This window comes from Diabrotica virgifera, chromosome 4, assembly GCF_917563875.1.
Source record: "Diabrotica virgifera virgifera chromosome 4, PGI_DIABVI_V3a".
NCBI lineage: Eukaryota > Metazoa > Arthropoda > Insecta > Coleoptera > Chrysomelidae > Diabrotica > Diabrotica virgifera.
Window position 1 is genome coordinate 228,982,483 of NC_065446.1, and position 14,464 is coordinate 228,996,946.

At 31.0% G+C, this 14,464-nt stretch overlaps 1 protein-coding gene across 7 annotated transcripts in view; it reads right to left on the bottom strand.

Moving 5' to 3' along the window:
- The window catches only part of LOC114327393 (protein lingerer), a 116,726-nt gene extending 102,496 nt beyond the window's left edge, over positions 1-14,230 (bottom strand). For 3 of the 7 annotated variants that reach the window (XM_028275997.2, XM_028275996.2, XM_028275992.2), the window contains exons 1-2: positions 14,164-14,230; positions 13,167-13,293 (exon numbers count right to left, since the gene is read on the bottom strand). In XM_028275997.2, coding sequence (XP_028131798.2) covers positions 13,167-13,251 — 85 coding nt within the window. In that variant the 5' untranslated portion in view covers positions 13,252-13,293; positions 14,164-14,230. The other 4 variants (XM_050649901.1, XM_050649900.1, XM_028275995.2 and 1 more) reach the window with 3 other exon arrangements.
- Positions 14,231-14,464: the final 234 nt, after the last annotated feature.

A 14,464-nucleotide genomic window follows, 5' to 3' on the forward strand; every position in this document is an offset into this window, starting at 1 on the left:
GGTGGCTACTAAAATGACTATATAAAACCGTATAAACCTTCCCTGAACTTCTACAAATAATTCAACATCAAAATTAGCCAAATCGGTCCAGCCATTCTCGAGTTTTAGCGAGACACACGAACAGCAATTGATTTTTATATATAAGATTAACAATTTAAATGCCAAAAATTAACCATTTTAAGAATTTTTGTCTACCAGTAAAAACTAATACATTTATAGAGGATTTTGTGATGATTATTTGATAAAACACGTTCAAAGCTTTAAAATGACAATTTTTGAATGTTATAGAATTACAAGATTGTTTAGAAATCTGTAAAAAACCTAATTAACCTTAATTTTCAATAAATGTTAATAACTATTGTAAAAATGAATACACAACCTTGATATTGCGTGGAAAGTTGGGTCTTATAGCATTAAATATGTGGTAACATTTCAGAGTGATTCATTAATTAATTTAAAGTTTATTCAATTTGTTTATCCAAAGCAACTTTTTTTGTGCAATAACATAAGTCAGAAAAAATGAACTTACAATGATTCTATGGGTAGCATAAACAAGGGAGTTATTCTTTAGAAAAGTTAGAAATGGTCATTTCCAACACTGCAAAACTTGATTGCAAAAATATTCCAATTTTTTTGTTTATAAACAATTTGAATAACTTTTTTGTCATTGCTGACGAAAATTATTTTTCACACTGAAAAAGTAAGGCATAATTTGTCATTAATGAGTTTATTTCTCAAAATAACCTATTTGACCCAAAATGTACATACTTTTACATGTGTTAACAACTTGTCAAAGCATTTTTTGACTTATCGTCGTCCTAATTTGTAAACTGAGTAACTCCATAATTTTCTGAAACTGAGTTATTACTGCCATCTGTTTCAAGACAAGTCCCTACTTGTCATTTAAAAAAGAACGCACTAGCATATTTTACCAGATGAGTAAATAACAACCTCTTCATATAAACTGTATCTCCCTTGCCGCCAAATTTAGTATGAAAAATACTTAACTCCCTAGTTTGTCATACCACACAAGCACACAACTGACCTATCCCTATCACTGTTTAGACAGTGATATTTTCAAGAAAGAGTTGGTGGTAAGTAATATTAAATACATATTAAACAATATACAAATGTTAGTGATACGGATACGTGTATCTACAAAAAATTTCTGTTTTACTATCCTATCTTTTAAAATGGGAGATAGGTAGTATTCACATTAGTCATATTTAAAGAGATAGTTTTTGTGTCTCCTGCAAAATTTATTTTTATAGATATTTCTATCTATGCAGATTGTTGTACACGGAGATGGTTGTAAAGTTTTTTTGTGGAATATAATATAAATTTCTTTACTAACTCAGAGGATGGGGTCAGTAAATAGATGTCAAAGGTAAAATTTCTCGTGAAGTAGTCATGATTAGGTCTTGGTGGAAAGAAAATGTATGTTTTCCATATCTTATTTTGCCGGTTATTAGCACACTCATCACTGTATGTTAAATTACTAGAGTAGTACTATCTAATGATTAATGAGAAATTGCTCTGATGAAAGATAAATCAGTATTTACCATTTGCACACACAATTTTTTGAATTAGTCATAGTAGGTTGTAGGATTTGTTTACTCACAATAGCTGTAGGTAATTGCTTTTTGTTGAAAGTTTATATTTTAAATATGTTAGGCATTCTTCAACAGTAATTACTAATTACCTTGTTTACTACATCATCATGTTTTGTTTTTATCTTTCAAAACTTTGAATAGCTTATTACTTAACCTTTATCAATATTATTGAATCTTTTCTAACAAACTGTGTTTCTGAATACATATTTTAATGTGTATAGGTATTATTTTCAGTTTTTGGGGAATTAGTTATCTGCTTCATATATTTATATGTTTACACAAATGACACAGCTGATTATATTGATTTGAGATAATGAATAAATGCTCGTTATGAAAAATATGGTGCAGAATTATTGAATTATGGGATAATTAGGCAATACAGATAACAAAAACTGAAATAAATAAAAACAAAAGGCATTGTTAATGATGATATAGAATTATAGAGGCAGTCATTGTTTCTTTTTTTACATGTTAGGCTTCTGGAGCAGGTGGCTATTGTTTACCAATACCAGTTACTTCAACTTATAATCGAGGGTAAAATTGAATCAGTCATTTTGAAAAGGGATCATCTCCACTTTTTTAAATTTTACAGGAGAGGTCAAAAACTTTTTATCTTTAAGACTATTAAGAAAATAATTGTTTTAAGTAGTTTTTTGGGTTTAATATTTACTATACAAGCTGATGAATAATTTAAAAATATTTTTTTAGGTTTGAAAAGACGAAATTGCATTTTTTTTTAAACAGATGACCCGTTTTCAGAATGAACAGGTATAAAAAGAAAAAAATAGTCATTATAATGTGAATATTGTTTATTACACACATTAAACGGCTAAATACAAGCTGATGAATATTTTAAAAATGTTTTTAAATTTTAAAATACCTAGAAACCTCAATTTTTTTAAATAGAGATGACCCGTTTTTAAAATGAACAGATGATGTTCATTTTGAAAACGGGTCATCTCAAATGTGTATCTCTAGGAGATGACCCCTTTTCAAACTGAACTGGTTTGCGGGGTATGCTGTAAGATGGTAATACCATTGAAAGTTGACCCGTTTTCATGTGGAATAGACGTCTCTATGTGTATTAAATATAAATCCAACGAAAAGTGGAAATGTCAAAAAAGTGGAGATGACCCCTTTTCAAAATGACTGATTCAATTGAAGGCAAGAGAGGAATGGAATGCAAGAAAATGTCCTGGCTCCGAAACAGGGAGTTAATGGAAACTGTGATCGCTAACATCCATTAGTGGAATAATTGAGCCTTAAAAACACTGAGTGTTATCTGGTGTCTACTGATGTTGTCACTAGAAAGCTGGACATTTTTAACATATTCTTTTTCAGAATGTTTTATTAGAGTACCATTTGTGTTGTTTACAATTACCCGACAATGATATCTCAGATAAAAATGAAATTAAGTTGTGAAAAATTTTTATGCACTGATTTATGACTCCTGATCTGAATTAATGACATATAATTATATTGATGACGATCCTTTGCCACTGTGAAACATATGTATAAAAAAATGTAATCATGGTCACAATTTGCTCACAAGTCACAAAGGTCCTCAAAAATCACGAGGTTGTATAGGATAATATTGATTATATGTAAAAAAGAATAATTCAAGATTGTCATATGATGTACTGTGTAATTGAGGCAATCTTAGGAATTATTTCAAACAGGATATGTATGTCAATTATGCATTTGTTCTATTAAGATTGTACACATTCTGACTAAATCTCAAAACCTATGCTTAAGTAAAATGGCTGAAAGACTTAGGCTGATGGCCTTTTGGTTGTTTATAATGGCAGTTGATATTTGTGGCTGTATTAATCATGCTTGAATTTTGCTAAAATAAGACCTTTTTATTCTAATTTGGCTGCAATCATCAGATAGTCGATTTTGTCAATCATGAAAGAAAATTGCACCAAACATTCAGTTGTCTCATATTTATGGAGGTAACCCTCACTTTTTCAAGTATATTAGAAGTGATTAAGGGTCACTATTCAGTTTAATGAGTTAAAATCTGGACCTCGGAGGTAAACTACACTATGTCGACATGGTGTTGTTTTGAATAAGTTATTTTAATCCACTTATTTTATTAGTTCGATTATACAAATTGGTTATATATTATCATTAAAATATAGACATATTATCTATCAACCCATTATGACATATATCAGATTTTTAATAACCTTCGAGTGCTCTAAACTTTGTTGCAAACACACGCTATACACAGTTGCTCGAAATGACATAGTGTAGTTTACCTCCGAGGTCCAGAAATAAACATTGATCTTAAAATGACAAAACCAAAAACATTTTGTCACATCCTATCCTTATTGCTCAGCTACCTTCCTGATTGGTTTCCATAAGACTTTTCAACGCTTCTCATTTGTTTCGAGCTTTTATCATATTATGTTATATCTTAATATTATACACGGATTATACTACATACTACAGAAGCTCAAAAAAAATGAGAAGCGTTGAAAATTCCTATTGAATAGTACAAGATTACATACTAAATTAAGATAATCAACTTTTAATACAATATCATAATACATATCGTAATACAGTAGAACCTCGATTATCCGTCAGGGCACCGGACCAAGGGTATGATGGATAATCGAAAAGACGGTTAACAGAACATTAAAAAAAATTAAAAATTCATAGTACAACTCTCAAATTTCATTTGTATGTTTTGTTTGACAATATAAGAGGGATTTGTGTTTGTACAATTAGATCAATTTAAAATATTCTGAAATGTTTGTTTGTTTTACTGTTGCTTCACATTTTGCGACCGATGAATTTCTTTATCGGCATAAGATCATGCAATCTACTTCATTGGCTTCTTCTTGTTGAGAATACCACTCGATGAATTATTGCATGTGCGATGCAGCTTCTCTAGATTATGTACGCAAATCTTTGTCAGTTACACTAGGTTCATCAACATATCTACAGTCAAATTTGAAGTCTGTGTCAGCTTCTGAATCTGTTTGGTCCACTTTAGTTGCCATTTCAACGATTTCTTTATCTGTCAGCAATGGATAGCCGTTTGTGTCATCATCACAAATCAAGTTAACTTTTTTTTTATTTTTTGACATTAAAATTTTTTGCTTGTGTAGTCAATACAACGCCTATATGTACCCTGACGGTTAACAGAGGTGACGGTTAATGGAGAGACGGATAATCGAGGTTCCACTGTACAATGCTATTTAATATCATACTTGAAGGAGTAATCAGAGACACAGAGCTGAAAAAGACAATTCTTTAATTTCAACATAGATCATAGGACATGCCAATGGTTTAGCATTGGAGTGCTTAAATACTTGGGGAGTGTTAGTGGACAGCAAAATGGAAGGAGTGCAGAAATAAGTGAACAAATTATAGCTGGGAACAGGGTGTATTGGAAATATCATTGACTACTAGTGACAACAACCTGGCCAAAAAAAAACAAAGGCAAAAATATATAGAGCAGCAATTGGGCCTGTGATGGCATATGGAGCGGAAGTAATGTATCTCACAAAAAAAGAGAAAAAGAAAAAAAAACTAAGAATAATTGAAAGAAAAATTATTATAAAAACACACAGCCCAATAAAGACAACAAAGATAATATAGAAAACTGATGAAGCACAAAATAATAAACACAGTTGTACCCGCTTATTGGAATAGCCTTCGTGCCAAGCAAAGGTTATTCATTTAATCGGGATATTCTAATAACCGATCATTGGTGGCTAGTAGAAATGTTTGGTACTGGACGATTAAACTGCCACACGAATCCGGGACATTTTTGTGAAAAATATGCAAATATACATTATTCTAATCCAGTAACAAAAAAATTTTTGCGGAATATCCATTAGTTTAAATAAAAAACGACTTTGAAAATTGAAATTTTAACACCTTTCTGGATGATTAAGCTGTCACTAATTTAAGACATATTTTATATAATAGAATTATGTAGTTACTACTAACCTTTTATTTATTTTATTTTAGGTCGAAATGTTTCATTTTCTTTATTATAATACAAGATTTTACTTAAAAATTGATAAATTTAAGGAAATAAAAAAATTTGTATCTTGTGTGTTTGATGTATTTGTTGCAACAACAATCAACACTTGACATATAATGAAATGTGCGAGGTTGCCAATTTTTGTCGTAGCTTTAACCCAGTTTCGAATATTGATGGGAATACATATTAATCAAAATATTGATGATAGTGTTTTGACAAAAAGAAAATTCATCCACAGTAGAGTTGTAAAAACAATGGATTTTAGGGTTACATGATATTGTTTTAAAAAGGGAGGTATGTAACTTACTTAAAAAGTAGAAATTACTCCTATACAGGTTAGGTTTGGTTTGGTTAGGTTATGTTAGGTTCCCAGACCGTGAAATGAACTACCGACGCCTGTAGGGCGTCTTCGTGTATTGCTACTATTGCTCCGTATAGGAGCAATACACCCACTAATATGGGTGGGTTGTGATTGCGCGCAGCGGTCAAATACCTCTTGCGGTTCTCTCACTCTAATAATACCCGCAAGTTAGGTTTGGACCGAAGGGTTAGGTCTTCCTCCTTTCAGACCGCTGCGCGCAATTGCAATTGCGCGCAATTGCAATCTGCCCACTAATGTATATCCTATAATAAGAATTTATTACTTCACTTTAGCTACTTCATTTAAATTCTACTTTTAGCTTTTAAATCTCATTAAATCTATGAAGAATGCTTTAAATTTTTAATTTGAATATGCAGAAATCTAAAAGTAATATAATAACTGACATCTAAAACAGTATTTTGAAGTGTATTAAACTTTCTTCCGCATAAAATGTACCTTTATATGCGTATAATTATTATATTCGATGCTTGAGATGCTAAACATTTTTATAGATTTGGCAACGCCGCCCAAAGTTCTCAATATGGCGGACTAAAAGTGTAAAAAATTCAATTTTCAAAGTTGTTTTTTATTTAAACTAATGGATATTCCGCAAAAATTTTTTTTGTTAATGGCTTAGAATAATGTTTATTTGCATATTTTTCACAAAAATGTCCCGGATTCGTGTGGCAGTTTAATCGTCCACCACCGAAATGTTTCAGCACCTAGAAGTTCCATTCCTTAAAACGGGATATTCTAATAACCGGTATTCTAACAAGAGGGTTCAACTGTATAACCAAAAGGGGAAGAAACAATAAAATTTATTAAAGCACAAATACTGAGATGGTTTTGACAGGAAAGAAAAAAGGTCATTTCCAAAACATAGAATGTTGTTTCTGCATTCATAAAAACACATCCTCCACTGGTACAGGGGAACCCGATAAGTCAGCCTCCTATAACCAGGAATTTGATCAGACAAACATTTCAACAACAAAAATGTAATATATTTGAGTGGTAATGTATATGTGTCTGACTGAGTTTTTTATCAAGAAATGAACAATACTGTATACAACTGTATGTAATTTAGATGTACTGTGCACATGTATTTCATGTTTTAAAAGGTTAAAGACACTTGGCGCAAAATATTTATATGAAAACAATGAGGAAATTTAAAGTAATTACCCATTAAAAGTACTTTAAAATGCTGATACCAAAGATGATAATATCAATGCAAACAAATAACTCAAAATATACAAATAACAATTAAAGAAAAAAGCACAACACAACAATTTACAACAGAAAAATTAAACAGATTACAATCTATAATATTTATATTCTATTATTCTGTATGCCCTATTCATAAAAAACATTCTTTTCGAATTGCTCTATACTGGACCATATTCCTAAAAATGCATTTATGGACTGGTGTGAAGAAAATGTGGCCAATAATAAACAATAGATTATCATCCTCAAAGTGTATTAAAAATTTGATAAATTCTAATAGACTAACTACAAAGGAATATGAAATATAATAGCCTGAACCTAAATTAGAATAAACAGGAGCAAAAGAAGTGGATTACTCTTCATTTAATCACTAAGTATTTTAAATATTTAAAAATTTTAAGATGAACAATGACACAACTGTAGATAGGGTTGAAAATGGGGGGATTAAATTAAGATAATGAAATTGGAACCAATAGGAATGAAAATAAAAGCCACTGTTGTAAGAATAAACGCCACACTGATGATCCTTGTCAATTACTCTTCATTTAATCCCTATTTTAAATGTTTAAAAATCGTTTTTTGCTCTCCTGAAGAATTTTGCATTTTGCAGTTATGTCATTCTTCTTCCAGACTGGCGATATTATGTAAAATGTACTGTATAAAAAATAAACTTCTTTTTATTAGATATAAATAAAAATTTTCATTCTCGTAACTGTTTTAAACTCATTCATACAAACTTGGAAATATGATAACCCTAACTCCTAGTGTCCTGTTTGTAGATTGGGTCATGATTCAAAAATACAAAGATGTAAATTAATTTCATTAATACTTCCTTATTAACCCGCCGTTACATGCGTCTTTTATTGTGACGTGGTTGCACGCGTATGAGCGTCGCCCTCACCTACATAAATTCGACTTATTTCGAGGAAAAATGAATGTCAACATGTATAAATATAAAATGGGTTGTACTCACATATTATAGAAAGTCTCGTAAACCATTTTTTTTATTAATTTAACAAAACAAAAGTAAAAATAATATAGATCAAAAGCAAGTTTTCTTAATTTTCAATTTCAGCAAGCCACTGAAGAAATTAACGTTCTTTACGCGAATTTATTTTACTAAAAATACAAATTAAAATTAACAACTGTTCTGAAGCTTTGTGGCATTTTTGTAATTAACTATTAATATTTTATATTTTGATAACGACGTCCGAGGTGGAATTCGAAACGTCAATAAAATCAATTTTTCAAGTTAAATTGTGGCTTATTTCCCAATTAGAATAGGTAAATTTAAAAATGGGTTCTTAACCAGTGGTGCACCTAGAATTTTCCTCTGGGGGGAGGGGGGTATGCTTGGGCACCAAAAGTTTTTTGTTTTATTTGTGAAAGACACGTTACATTTTCCTACCTTCTTTTATATATATTTCTATACGCTATGGGTGGGATTTTAACCCCAAACCCCCCCCCCACGCTGTGCCACTGTTCCTAACCTAATCCAAACAATAATATTTTAATTAAACCTACCTAAATATTAAATAAAAACCTAAAAGTTTCTTTGAGATAACAGAAACGTGATTTCACCGTGATTGCACGCGCAGTGAGGAATTCCCTCACTTGAAGAGGGATGTCTCTTCTTTCAACTATCACACAGCACACTGACCGCCTGAAATAATCTATAACTTTTTCATACCCTCTCATGAACCATGCTAAAGGCATTCCTGGGTGCTTAAGGTTATCGTACTAGTTTACACAATTTCATTGGTTATAAACAAATATGGTGAGGGATTCCCTCATAGCGCGTGCAATGGCGGGTTAAGAACGATATTAGTGATATTACTGATGATTATCAATAAATCAAATTTTGAAAAACAAATAATTTGGGTGTTAGTAATGGGTTAATACCGATTCTCTTCATAAAAACCCATTTTTGAATTATTGGTATGTAAAAAGTGTGAATAAAAAACAATAAATACTTGATCATCACCAAAGATGTTAATGTATTATGAATGATATACTAATAGGTCACAAAAAGAAATATGAAATGGAAAAGCAAGAAATTAAATTAGAATTGAGGAGCAACAGAAATGTAAACAGAAGAAAGGATTTCTGAAAATAAAAAGATTCAAAATTATAATTTTATACACATTGTCACAAAATGACTTAGTAACTGTGATAACGGACCAGCTAGATCCAGACATAGAAATAAAACGTAGAATAGCAATGACTAAAACTACTTATTGATGGCTTAGTGTGAAAACCTCGTATCTCATTTTTTTCGAAAATGACATTTTGGTGGTTTTAGTTTGAAAACCTTGTATCTCACGATTTACAACTGTTAGAAAAAATCCAAATACACTAGACTATTTTCTACAGCCGAAAAAGGAAACCACGTATATCAATTGCTCTCTTGATTTAGTGTGAATAACACGTATATTTATAACCAAGAATTTGGTACTTAATTTGGAGTGTTTGTTTGAGAGATTCGACTTGCAGAAATGTTTTTTGTGAACAACAAAAGGTAGTCCGGCGTATAGAAACATTTTGTGAACCTTAAATCAAAAGATTTGTATTGTATCGACCTAGTACTTGGAGGTGTTCAATAAGCTATGAAAAATGAGAACCTTGTAAATAATAATAAACACAACCTCATTTGAGATGAAAAACACGTATATCAAGATATACGAGGTTATCATAGTTACTTGGGCAAAGGCTCTATATACTGCAAGGATATTTATGTGTTTTTCATAGTTAATATTTATATTTCCAATTTAATAGCAACATTTAACACTTTTAGCTCTGTGCCAATATAAGATATTTGTCTCAATGTGCTCGAATTAAAAATATGTAACGTAATTTTTGTTTTTAGGTTATATTATGCAGAAAATCAGTTTTTTGCCTCTCCTGTAAAATTGTAATTTAATGAGATACGAGGTTTTCACACTAAGCCATCGTTATATGAAAATGAAGTCATTTCTTTGCAATAATCATCTCACTAATAACTTGAATGAGTATTTCTTAAACTGTGCGTCTCTGTCGGTATCAGAATTTTCCTCAAACTCCTATGAATCTTCTAAAGTACAAGCGAATAGATCTATGTTTTTAAGGCCTGTAACTCAGGAAGAAATTGTTTCTATTGTAAAAGGTTTGAAAAATAAAGAGAGTTGTGGTGATGATGAAATTTCAACATCAATTATTAAAATATGTTTAAATGAGATTGTTATACCATTAACATATGCAGTAAATATTTCTTTTAAGTCGGGTATTTTCCCAGATAAACTGAAATTAGCAGTTATTAGACCTTTACACAAGAAAGGCAGTGTGGCACAAATTGAGAATTATCGACCAATTAGCTTGTTGCCAAGTTTCTCGAAAGGCTTTGAAAAATGTATGAGTAACAGATTGATGGAATATATGTTACAAAACAATGTATTTCATAATAGTCAACATGCATATCTAAAGGGCAAAGGGACACATACAGCAATACAGTGGAACCTCGATAAGTCGGCCCCCGATAACCCGGAAGTCCGGCTAACCCGGACCAATTTTCATCAGACAAACATTTCAATAATAAAAATGTATGTATTATGTTAAAACATTTTATCTGTAGCCGCTTCTGGAATGTCTTAAAAATATCGAGTTTCATTGATAAAACTTGGCTTCGACCATAATATAATATTTGAGAGATAATGGGTACTTGTGTAATTTAAACTATACGGGGCGGTTCATTATCCATTATCGGGCTATCGCAAACAACAGGCATCTTTTATTCCTTTATTTATTTTCAACTGTCTTTTAAAAAATTATTTTTAGAACAATGGTCTTTTAAACTTTAAACAATGAAAGAGCCACTGTTCTTCAATAACATAACATCGCTCCGATGGCAGACGAAATTGACACAACCGAAACTGACTGAGTTTTTTTTACCTAGAAATGAACAATACTCTACCTATACTGTCTATACTACAACTATAATAGGTAAGTTAGATGTGTACTGTGCATATATATTTCATGTTGTTTTAATTATAACGGACTTTATCTATAAGTATACCGTATTTTATTAATTTTTACAATGCTCTCCGGCTAACCCGGGTTTTCGATAACCCGGATCGGCTGCGGTCCCGATTAATCCGAGTTATCGAGGTTCCACTGTATATCAATTTACTCAAAATGTCTTACAATCACTAGAACAGAATGTGGTTGTACTAGGGTTATTTCTAGATTTAACAAAAGCATATGATTCTGTGAATCACGAATTATTACTGAAAAAGCTAAACTTATATGGTGTAAAAGGGGTAGCTCATAATTGGTTTAAATCGTTCTTATCAGGAAGATCACAAAGAGTAATTTTAACAAAAGATAATAAGAATGTTAAATCCGAAATTAGACCTATACAATTAGGCATTCCTCAGGGAAGCATAATTGGACCGATAATTTTCATTTTATATATAAATGATATGTCGCATTGTATTACTAGTAACAACTGTAGTCTAATTAATTATGCTGATGATACGAATGTTCTAGTAACGGAAGATCATTTGGAAATTCTACTAAATGAATCTGTTGATATTTATGAAGAAATGTCTACACCACATTCACATAGCAAATTCCCAACTATAAACAAATGCACGTGTTAGTATTCGCCGTCTCATTCGTCAAGAGGCTGTTAAATGTAATTTATTGCCCTAAACGAGGCGGATTCTCATTTTACAGGTCCAAACTGGTCAGTCTGCAAATTCAAATTGTAGGTAGCGTGTTGGTTTTTAAGATACACTTCAGGACGACCCTGTTTAGCTTCCATGTGCGTTTGTTTACAGTTGGGAATATGTAAAATGAATGGACTGTAAGTGGTTCTCCAGTGAGGGATTAATTATTAATAAACAAAAAACGAATTGTTTAATTTTTAGAACAACTAGATCAAATGTGGAATATCCAGATAATTTTCTGTTAGATGATACAAACGTTGAATTTGGCACTAAAACTACATTTTTAGGCATGGCAATTGATATAACATTGTCATGGGAAAGTCACATACAGCAACTTAATAAAGGTTGAATTCAGTATGCTATACTTTTAGAGTATTATCGCAATATTTAAGTCAAGATGACCTAAAAACAATTTATTTTTCAAATTTTGAATCTTTAGTCCGTTATGGAGCAATTTTTTATGGTGGAAGCAATGAACTTGATAAAATATTTATTTGTCAGAAACGAGTGCTAAGAATTATTAAAAAAAATGAGATTCGGAGCGTCTTGCAGAGGAGTTTTCAAATCTAATAATATTTTAACAGTACCTGCAATATATATCGAGGAATGTCTACTATTCCTCTTTAGAAATAAATATCTGTTTGAAATGAATCTACCTACACATTGTTACAACAATAGGGAGATTAAGTATATTTATCCTATCCACAGATTAACTGTGACAGAGAAGGGTGCCAAATATTCTTGCATGAAATTATTTAATAAATTGCCCCACAACATTAGAAAAATAACACAATTAACTCAATATAAAAAAGCTGTGCGTAAATTACTATTGCAGATTGAACCATATCAGGTAATAGATTTTATGAATTCTAATATTTAACAGGATTTCTGTAATTTCAATTTAGTTTTTTATGTTGACCAATATTTCGCTCTGCGTATATGTATATATGTATGTACAATTTTCGAAATAATAATAATTATTATTATTATTAATTATTCCATATTAAGAAAGATCAAGAAGCTTTCGTAATGGTGATCGCCAACGTTGGATAATTTTGACATGGCACAAGAATTAAGTTCTCTGTTTTAGTTCTGAATATCAACCTTAATTAACAAACTCCTTTTAATATCTAACTTTGTAGTTTAGGCAAATTTAGTAGAACCTATTACTTATGAGGCAATTTTACATTATTATTGGTCATTTCCTTTATCAAACTATTCAAGATTTTTGGTTACTTTTGATTAATAGTAAAGAAATATCTTACCTTTATTTTCTGATTTCTCTGACTTTTGAGATTTTTCACTCTTCACTTTGCCACCCTTGGAGGTGGCTCTGTTTCCCGAACTCATTTTCTTTGTACAATATGTACAGAGGTACTATTTACAAGCTAACTGTAATAAAGAAAATATGTCAGTTTGCAATCATAAACTTGACAATCATGAGTCAAATGGACATGTACTTCATTTTATGATACACATTTTGACAACAGCCTACTTCAAAATTTAGTATTTCCTGAAATTATTCATGTTCCCGGAGTATGTCAGTGCATGTTCAAACCAGACATTCAAGGATATTTTGTTGATTCACATTGTCAATAATCTGTTTTGATTTTTGTAAGGCGAATTATAATACTAAAAAGTAAGTTATAACATACTCAAGGTCTTATCCAATTTTGTTATGTTTAGATTTTTCGTCATTTTCTTAAATCTAAATATTCACTATTTACGGAAGTAAAGTATTTGGATTTAGATTTAAGTCCTTTTCGCAGTATTTAACATTAAGTTGTTAGATAACATTTGGTGAATCGATCGTTTTAAAACAAAGTACACGCATTATACGTATTTATAACACAAAAACAAATTAACTCTACACTTTTCGGCTTTGCAAAATATTATTTGAGATAATACAACGGCAACATCGCGTAGTAATTTGTACAAAGAAAGAAGTGAATTTACTCGAAAGTCAAATATTGGCAATTTGTTCATTTGGCCACATAAACCACATGATTCTTTTACGATTCTAATGCGAGTCCTAAAATCATTTTTATCACCATGTGGAAAGACGCCATTTCCCGATCTGACAAGCTCTATAGTTGCTCGGACAAACGCAAATAAAATAACAGAGATTAACAAAATAGTAGGAACGTTACTCGATTTCTTGCCAAAAAATAAAAAAATATACCACTAATTAAATGATTACTTATTCTATCACTTTCACCCACAATTGTTTTTTTAACAAAAACGTAATGCCGTTAACCATACCTGATTTTACAATCCACTCTGGCTGGGCGCTAGGGGTCACCAGGGTAGCCAACCTCTCAAAAAAAACCCGTGTGAAGATAGCAGCATTTGAAATTTTATTGCCGAACTTAACCGAATTAACCATAGACGGAGCAAGAAAGTTACTGGGTCTTAAACCGTAATATTTATGTACTCGAAAAATTAATTTTCCACTAAGGAGATACCAACGGAAATCGAAACTTTTAGAGACAGGGCCTGAAAAATCTGTAGTAAGAACATAATTTCATTTGCCTGAACCTAAAATATATTCAAAATGGTTAAG